At 40.4% G+C, this 9760-nt stretch overlaps 1 protein-coding gene across 1 annotated transcript in view; it reads right to left on the reverse strand.

Moving 5' to 3' along the window:
- The window catches only part of trim37 (tripartite motif containing 37), a 24103-nt gene extending 22015 nt beyond the window's left edge, over positions 1-2088 (reverse strand). Inside the window, 2 exon segments of the mRNA XM_048229568.1 lie at positions 746-800; positions 1613-2088. Of these exon segments, the coding sequence (XP_048085525.1) occupies positions 746-766 (21 nt within the window). The 5' untranslated portion in view covers positions 767-800; positions 1613-2088.
- Positions 2089-9760: the final 7672 nt, after the last annotated feature.

Genomic DNA, 9760 nt, shown 5'->3' on the forward strand with positions numbered 1-9760 from the left:
AGGCCTGTCTGCCAGAGCGGCTATTTATAGAGCTGAGCAGAGAGGTAGAGGGGCACAGAGCAGCTATTTATAGAGCTGAGCAGAGAGGTAGAGGGGCACAGAGCAGCTATTTATAGAGCTGAGCAGAGAGGTAGAGGGGCACAGAGCAGCTATTTATAGAGCTGAGCAGAGGGTAGAGGGGCACAGAGCTGATATTTATAGAGCTGAGCAGAGGGGTAGAGGGGCACAAAGCTGATATTTATAGCGCTGAGCAGAGGGGTAGATGGGCACAGAGCAGCAGCCGCTTACAGGCACAGATCAGGAGGAGCCGCACCATCTTTATGCTGGCAGTAAAAATAAAGAGCTCTGTATGTGTGTGTGTGTGTGTGTGTGTACTGCTTTGATATGCTGTTGGTAAAGATGAGGAGCTCTCTCTATATCTCTGCCTGTGTGTGTGTGTGTGTGTGTGTGTGTGTGTGTGTGTACTGCTCTGTATACTGTTGGTAAAGATGGGTCTCTCTCTCTCTCTCTCTCTCTCTCTCTCTCTCTCTCTCTCTCTCTCTCTCTCTCTTTCTCTTTCTCTCTCTCTACACTGCTATGTGCTGTTCGTAAAGATGAAGAGTCCATATTCTCAGCAGCAGAGGCATGCAAAGATGTTTTGAAACTGAAATTAGAACATATCTACAGTACCTAGCCTAAACCTTGACAGTAGCCAAAAAGAACCCTCCACATGTATTAGGACAAGTCGGAGTACCAGGTCTCTCACCTCAACACTCTGTTCATCCATGTCCGCCAGTTTTGTGATGTCCAGGATACAGCCCCTGCAGTGAGGAAGGGTAAAATACCACCACACACTTAAGTGATCAGGGCAAAAGTTACAATCATAACACACTTACAGCTCAAAATCCATCCTAATTCCAGCACCCCATATTAATGATTGAAATACCACGCGACTAAACAAAGGGTAGGCCTATGTAGTGAATAATTTAGGAGTGTTTCACTAAACACAAAAGTAGGCAGGCACATTATCTAGTTTCACCAGTCTTAGGCTAACGACACTGCATGGCATAATGGAACGGCAGTGGGAAGGGTTAATGTTACCTGTAAGGTAACCTACAGATCTTTCCACTGAAGCACTAACGTTAAGTAATACAGAGAACGCTACACTGCACACAGGGGTTTTGCTTTACGGTTTTGCTTACTATGGCAAATGCCATAACGTGGAGCATCCATGCAGTTTCGCACGTCATACGAGAAATAAAATTAAACCATACTCTGCAAAGTAATGCACAACATGCACACGTTATGGGAAACACTCAGACAATTCGAGCCATACTGGAGAGAATAATAATAATAATAAAAAGAATGTGATGAAGTGTCGTCGATTTTTGTCCTGCAGGCACTTCCATGAGCGTGTCGGCCTAACCTGAGTGTAAATGCTCAAATATGAAAAAAATGTGCACGATCTTACATTCTTCAGAGTACTAACACATAGTGACAGACAATGGCGTGTGGTGAAAATAAAAGTGAGGAAGATACCTAGTTATCAAAGCACAGATGATGGCGTTTAGCAAGCTAACTGGTTGAATAGCCCACACTGCTAGCTAGCTAGCCTAGCATTTTTGGCACCTACCTTCAAAGAAACCCCGACTGGATGTCAAACGGCACTGACAGCAGACGTATGGCTGTCAAGACGAGCCTTCAGATGGTGTGATCCACGAAAATATGTTTCTAAGGACACCCAATTCTCAGGCAGGAGTCAACAGGAGTTCTGTATGCTGATGGTTTGCTAAAGCTAGTTGTCTGCAAAATGGGTTTACCTAACGTTATGATTCCACCACAGCGCTTCCAAAACAGTGGGAGAAATGGGAAAAGAAGCCAGCAGGATAGCGAAGCAATTCACTTGCTAAAATGCAACACACAGGCTTTCTCAATATAACATCCGGTTATCAGCTACGAACACCAAGAATCCCTAAAATGCCAAAGGCTGTCACGTCTGCTGTGATTGCTTAATTTGCGTGTTTGCACCTTTCACGAAAAACTTGCATCTCTCTCGCATATACTATGTGAAAGCTAGCTTTGATACCTGCTTGTCACTCACAGTCAGTCACCATGGGAAACCGCTGCGTTAACTCTCGCGACTACTTGCACGGGAGCGTGATTCGCATCCGCCAATCAGACTCAAAGGAGAGCGCTAGGTCACGGACGCGACACACCCACTCACCAACTTTTTTTTTTTTTTTTTGACCATCACAATGTAAACTGGACATTCATCATTCATAGGCCTGTGTCATGAGATTCAAATTACGACCATGCTGTCACGTTTTATTATTGTGAAAACATTGTTATGATTTGAAATGTGCTCTCAACACTGTCAGTGAAGACTCTTTCCGAGGAGGATAATGGAAGTAGAAATAATGAAGGATCTGCAAGTTTCGAGCCTGTCTGATCCATGGATACTTGATGTGGTTGAGCAAGAGTGAGAGAAAAAAGAGAGGGTAGTTTGTGTGTGTCTGTGGGAAGGACGGAGATTGGGTTAGCTACCAAAGTCAGAGACACTAATGTAAATGAACCACTTTCCAATTCTCTGGTGACCCAAGCCAAAAGAGAGGTTTGCATCCAGGCTAGGCCCTTTGGGATAATCTAACCTACATTGTTCTCGCTGGTTGGCCTCATATGAATCAGACTGGCGCTGGTCTGATCCAGATCAACCGCATGATGGGTCCTGATTTTGTTCCACGCCTGGGTCAGACCAGGATTAGTCTCAGCGATAACTAATCATATTTAGCCATGTGCGAAATATTGTTTTAAAAATGTATACTCACACCACTCCGTTATACCTGTGACTTGAAAAACCAGGATAATTAGTGTCATAGTTAGTAAAGTATACTAACAGTGACTGTATAACACACCCTGAAGACATAATGCCAGGCCAGCAGTGTTAGTTGCAGTAGCCTATGTTTTTAATGTCTGACCCTGTAGGATGTGACCAGTGAGTGTCAGTTGGTCTGGTATCACTTATTACCCTCTCTAGTTCATCCAAAACAAACCAGAAAAGGGACTCAACATGCTAAATACCGGAATTATCCTTTAATCTCACAGAAGACTGAGATCAGGTAATGACTTTCCTTCGAGAGGAGCTGGTAGGGGAACAGTTGGTAAGTGTTCTTAACAGTCTTCTGTAATACACTCCGGGTTCGCTAAACACCACTTTTTTTGCAGAAAAACACCCTGGGGTCAATTTTTGCCGGAATTACTACAGAATTACAGGTGCCATCATGTGGGCCCTGTGGGCAGCAGGCTCCAGGTAGCAGCAGGCTCCATGCAGCAGCAGGCCTCAGGAGGTGTCATCTGTGGGCCTCAGGTGCTCACATGCTGCTGAGTCTACAGGACTGGTCTGGAGGAACACTACAAGCTGCTGCAGAGGTCAGTCTGATACATTTTCATTTGTATATGTTATTGTCATAAGGATGATATAAGCATGGATTCTAAAATACAAAACATTTGGGTGCATGGGCATAGCTTTGCCACAAGATGGCAGTATAGGGTCAGAGTGGGGTTATGCAAAGTCAGAGTGGGGTTATGCAAAGGCTGTAAAGGCTGTCAATATTTAACTATGCTCAAAACACACCAAACAACTATGCTTCAAAACACACCAAATAACACTCTCTTCCTGGTCTATGAAAATATTAGTCGATTTCCATATGCAAAAAAGGGAGCCTATAGGAACCAGTTTTTTGGTGCTCATTTAAAATCACATTGAGAAAATGTGGTCAAACAATTTAGAAACTTTTGCATCTGAACTCTTCACTTATTCTCCTATAACCAGTATAGTTATGGTTGTAATGTGTTCATCCCTATCTAATGCTATTTGACACTATTGCAAAAAGAAAACATATCAAACATATCACTCCATCTGTTCATGAATTGCTTCACTAAAGGGAAGAGGAGAGATAGACTTCTCTGCATAGTCTGTCTGCCTCTCCATCCTGTCCATGTTTGAGTACTGACTGCCCACTACTGCTTTACTACTGTTTGCTACTGTCCACAGCCTAATGTTTTTACTGTTTTACTGCTACACTGTTTTTCATGCTATATTAGCACACATGACCAATGGCGTCTGCTACAATACTGAATGGCTGTAACCCTATTACCTCGACCTATTCTTGCACTGACATAGTTTTTTATATTACCTTGTCTACATTATACTTTACTCTCTTATTTGTCCATATTATTTATGCTGGTCTCTAGACCTTATTCCTGCACTGTTGGACTGCTGTTGGACTACCTTTTGCACCTTCACCATGACACTCACTCTCTTGAGCACCTCACCATGCACACAGAACTACAGGACTACTGTTGGACTACCTTTTGCACCTTCACCATGACACTCACTCTCTTGAGCACCTCACCATGCACACAGAACTACAGGCCAGTCCCGCCCCTGTCACTGCAAGCGTCTCATGCTTGATCACCCTCAAGCACACTGTGGATTTTTTTATTTAATTTATATAGTATATTTAGTATTTAGTTTTGTTAGTTTTTCTTATCTTCTACTGTCTCTATTGTACAGTGGAGTTTGGTTATATGTTTATACTTATATTTACCATTTCTGTAAGTGCATGTTGTGTGTGATGTCTGTATGCTACTGAGACCTTGAATTTCCCCTTGGGGATCAATAAAGTATCTATCTATCTATCTATCTATCTATCTATCTATCTATCTATCTATCTATCTATCTATCTATTTTGTATGTCAATGTCAATTTATTTATATAGCACATTTTAAAAAAAACAACAGTTGACCAAAGTGCTGTAAAAATAAAATAAAATAATATTATAAAATATTAGTAATAACAATGCAAAGTAGATCCCAAATCAAAACAATAATGATAAAAAATGGAACATGGGACACTCTCCCCCAACATAATTTACAGAGAGAGCATTCAAGACTGAAAGCAAACACTCCACGTACTGTATCAGTATTACATTAATCCCAAGCATATTGTCATTGTTTTCAATTTACATGTCTATAAAATATCAAAACACCTGAGAAAAATCATGGCTTCTACGGCAACTCCATGGCTTTTAAGGCTGAAGCTGTCCACGTGTGCGGCAGGTTCTTATCTGCTATTGGCATATGTTCGATGGGCTTTTGTTCAAATAGCTTCAGGCAATCCAGCTGAAATGTTAGATGAAACTTCATGCACGCAATACTCATTCAATTCTCTTCTCTCATCTTGACGCCCAAAACTCTCTCATCAACAGAGACATGAAACTGCTCCAACTGGTCTCAGAGATGTGGGAAAACATATTGTGTAATGCTGTTAAGAGAACTGACACCTTTTAACTGTATATGCCCTAATCAGTCAGAGAAGAATGGCAAAAATGCCTTTTAATAAATGTCTGTTTTCTGTTCATCTTTTAAAGTTATTGTGCTGTCAGTGTCTTGTCAAATCTATATCACTGTTGCACTATCCACCCTAGCTGGCCAAATAATTTGATACAGACTTCTCAAATGAGCAACTCCAGATCGAATTTTCAGAACACAAATTTTGTAAACTCAAGCTGGCTTCCAGGCTAGTCTGTGCTAGTGTCTCATTATAAAGATCCATCTTTAAAAACATTGTGAACATACTCCAATAGGTAGGGCATCTGTTTTCTTTAATTATTTATTCATCTGATAACTCCTGAGCTTTGCATGTATTCCTCTGCCTTTTGTCTGTGATGGCTGTCCTACCCTATGACCTATTATCTGTCATGTTATTACTGATGAGATGGCAGATGACAGACAGGGAAAAGGCAGTTAGATGTTGGATATTAATATTCTTTTTTAGTCAACTAGTCCCTGCTGGCATTTCAACATTGATTCAACAGTAATTTAGACTAAATAAAAGGCGTTATAAATTCTTTTAGTCAACTAGTTTTTCAACATTGATTCAAAAATAAACGTTTTATAACGGGTGAATCAACGTTGAATTATGTGTTGGATTTGCAAATTGAATCAACGTTGATATCGCAACATTATTTCAACATCCGCCATTTCAACATTGGTGCTGATTTCCTTGATTTCTTATTTTACAACCATTTGTCAACATTTTACAATTATCATTAAAACAGTGTTTCAACATTGACACTGACAACTGACATTATTTCACCTATAATTCAACATTGATTTTCTTGACCTTTTTACAACCAACGTTGTTTCAATGTTTGTCTACATACCCTTTTACAACCATTTAGCATTAAACATTGTTTCAACATTGTTTCAACATTGACGCAACAACTGACTTTATTTCCCCTATATTTCAATGTTGAAGGTCGGTCGTGTGCCGGCTGGGGTAGTTGTAGCCAATTATGCAGAGGAGATACCGATTCATAACATCTGACTAAATTCATCTTATACACCTTATAAGATGAATTTAGTCAGATTTTCCAAGCCTATGGAGTTTTGAATAATATTCAAACAAAGGTTAATCGGAATGATAAATATCATTAACCGGTTATCTAAAATTGAAAATGACGTTTTCACTCCAGAACAAGTGAAATTGGTTTTGATCCCTTTTCAGTTATGTCTTCCAAAAACTGTGTTCGTTTCCAGTTTTCATTTTCATTCTTTGAACCGTTTCTAATCCCTGCTAAAGATATTTGGCCTTTAATTGTAGTGGGGGTTGAAGTAAAAACCTTCCAAAGAATTAAATAATTGAATTAGATACCATACCCACAGGGGCATAGCAAGCGTGGGGGATGTGGGTGTTATAACGTACACACTTTTGCTGAAATACGATTCTATCCCCCACACTTTTTGCCAGATTAAAACGAAAGTAAAATATTGAAATAAACGCTCACGTAAAGAGTTGGAACCGTGTGTCTAAAAAGGGCGGGCTCTGATAACGCGCACACACAGAGAGACACAAATAGGTCTGTTGATTTGATTGAACGGTCATCCAGCCAATCGCGCCAGTGAAGAACCAGAGCCGCTCTGATCAAATTCTAAGTGTGCGTCTTTCAAGGCTGTGCTGCTGCTTGGGTCTGCATTATAGCCTAACGTCTGCAGTGATCAGGTTTGAGGTAGAACTGAAATAATAATTGTTACCACATTATGCTAAACGAAAATTCACTGTCTGACTTACAGTTTTTGTCACAATGTAGAAATACAGGGAGTCAAAGTGAAAGCGGGGGTGCGCGCACTAAGGCACTTGTTGTTTATCCAGAAAGGCCCTTGGCTACTGTTCACAGAGCATTATGCTTTCTCTGCAGCTTTTCTCAAACTATGGGCCTCCTCAACAATTAGCCTAGGCCTACTGCACGTAGCCGCGAAATTAAGTTATGCCCGGTGCTTCACACGTCATTTGCAGCAAGTTTGAATGGTATGGAACCGCGGACTGAAAGAAAAATAAACTATAGGCTAAATATTTCCCCATTCAGAAATAGCCTACTTATTAATTTGGTGTCATAAACTATATAGACATAGCCCAGTCAGCACACACACACATAGGTCTCCAAGACGCTTGGAAAAAAACTGCTTCATTACATCGCGTTCCATTTAGAACGTCTTATTTGATCTTACAAACGGCGACACATCTGAGAACTAAGATTTCCGGCATGTATAACTCAAATAGAACGCTTATGAGCGCTCATGCAATGTGTGCATCCCTGCAGCAAATGAAAGGTAACGTGGGATAGAAGCAACAATAGTTTAAACAATAACGTGGCTTCCTGTAACTATCATTGAAAACAGCATAGAAACTGCTAATCATAATCTTTAAATTGACATTAATTAAGCTGGCTATATGCAACACAATGTATTTATATTCCCCTATGTTTGAGTAGACTTCAAGCGTTTTTGAATTTGAGCTTACAGTTCTTTCATTATTCTGTGTCCTTTACATTTATTTAATAGGTATTATAGTTAGGCATATTAATAGTCCAGTGATACCCATATGCACAAAACATCATTTCTGAAATGATTTCTTCACTTATAACATGAGATGTGTCTCCATGTAGGGTAGTGTCAAATAGTGAAGAGATAGCAGGTAGAGCATGTAGGCCTACATGTCACATGAGCCACACATGAGGGGCGCTGCTTGTTCTGTCCCTCCCAAACTGCATTAAAATGGTGTATTTGGCCATCAGAATTTCAAAAACCTTTCCGGGGGAAAAACTCTCGGACACCTGCCAATATAGTCCGCACCCCTCTCAGAAAATACTTACAACATCCCTGTAGGGAGTTATTTATAATTTGGCCGGATTGTTTCACTTCCCTATCCCACAACCCCCACACTTTTAAAAAGCTTGATACGCCTCTGCATACCCAGTACTTAGTTACTGTCCACCAGTGTGTGTGTTTGCATGTTTATTAGTGAGGTGGTAGATTAATAATTACATTCTTGTTATGCACATTTTAAATTGTTATAATAAATCCAAAAAGAATGTTTTGACTAAGAAGGTACTTACTTGACTGAGTCTTTATTGAATCAGATGGAAATGTTTTCACAGTCACAGTCATGGTTATCATTGCAACGATCCTGCATTAGAATCTTGTTTCAATTCAGATAACCTACATCTACTGATGGCTTATTTTGTATGACTAAATTTGTCCATATTCCCTCAAAACTCACTAGAAGACATCATTTGAGGGGTCATGTTTTAAAAAAATGTCTCAGGGAGCATACCCCCCAAATCATCAGAATCTTGTTTCAATCCAGATAACCTAAATCCATTGATGGCTTATTTTATAAATGTGTCCATATTCCCATAAAATAATATTTAGTAAAGTATACTAACAGTGACTGGATAGCACACCCTGAAGACATAATGCCAGGCCAGCAGTGTTAGTTGCAGTAGCCTATGTTTTTAATGTCTGACCCTGTAAGATGTGACCAGTGAGTGTCAGTTAGTATCTGGTATTACTTATTACCCTCCCTCTGAGCTGTGCCTATTAGGCCGTCTGGCCACTGGGGAGCAGCACAGGTGCTCACTTCACTGCTCTTAACAGGTGCCATCATGTGGGCCCTGCTGGAGCTCATGAGAATGGGCAGCAGGCTCCAGCAGGCCTCATGAGGTGTCATCTGTGGGCCTCAGGTGCTCACATGCTGCTGAGTCTACAGGACTGGTCTAGAGGAACACTACAAGCTGTCAGTTTGATACATTTTCATTTGTATTTTTTATTCGCATAAGAATGGTATAAGCATGACATTTTTATTCTTTTTTTCCCAAAGAAACAAAGGTACATGGATTCTAAAATACAAAACATTTGGGTGCATGGGCATAGCTTTGCCACAAGATGGCAGTGTAGGGTCATTTGTATCAGAGCCGTATATAGATATATAAACAATTGTGCCTATCTTTAATAATGCATTTCTTATAGATTCAAAACAAAAGATAGATAGATAGATAGAGATAGATAGATACTTTATTGATCCCCAGGGGAAATTCAAGGTCTCAGTAGCATACAGACAACACACACACACACATTCACTAACAGCAGAAAAAAGTAATTAAAAGTATATAATATAAAAAACACAACTAATCAATAAGGAGCGACAGGTCTGTAGTCATTAAGCTCACTAGGGTGTAGGCTTCATAGGGACAGGGGTGAGACATGATGTCTTCCACAGTGTTGGAACTTGTCCAAGGCATAGACTCAAATTGAAGATTTCAGTGGCTCCCCCAGTTCAGCAGCACAGGCCTTGAGTAGCCTTGGACACAGTCTGTCAGGCCCCGCTGCCTATTGGTGTGAAGTTTCTTTTGTTGAGCTCTTACTTGATCTGCTGTGATTA

Source organism: Alosa alosa, chromosome 2, assembly GCF_017589495.1.
Source record: "Alosa alosa isolate M-15738 ecotype Scorff River chromosome 2, AALO_Geno_1.1, whole genome shotgun sequence".
Classification (NCBI taxonomy): domain Eukaryota; kingdom Metazoa; phylum Chordata; class Actinopteri; order Clupeiformes; family Clupeidae; genus Alosa; species Alosa alosa.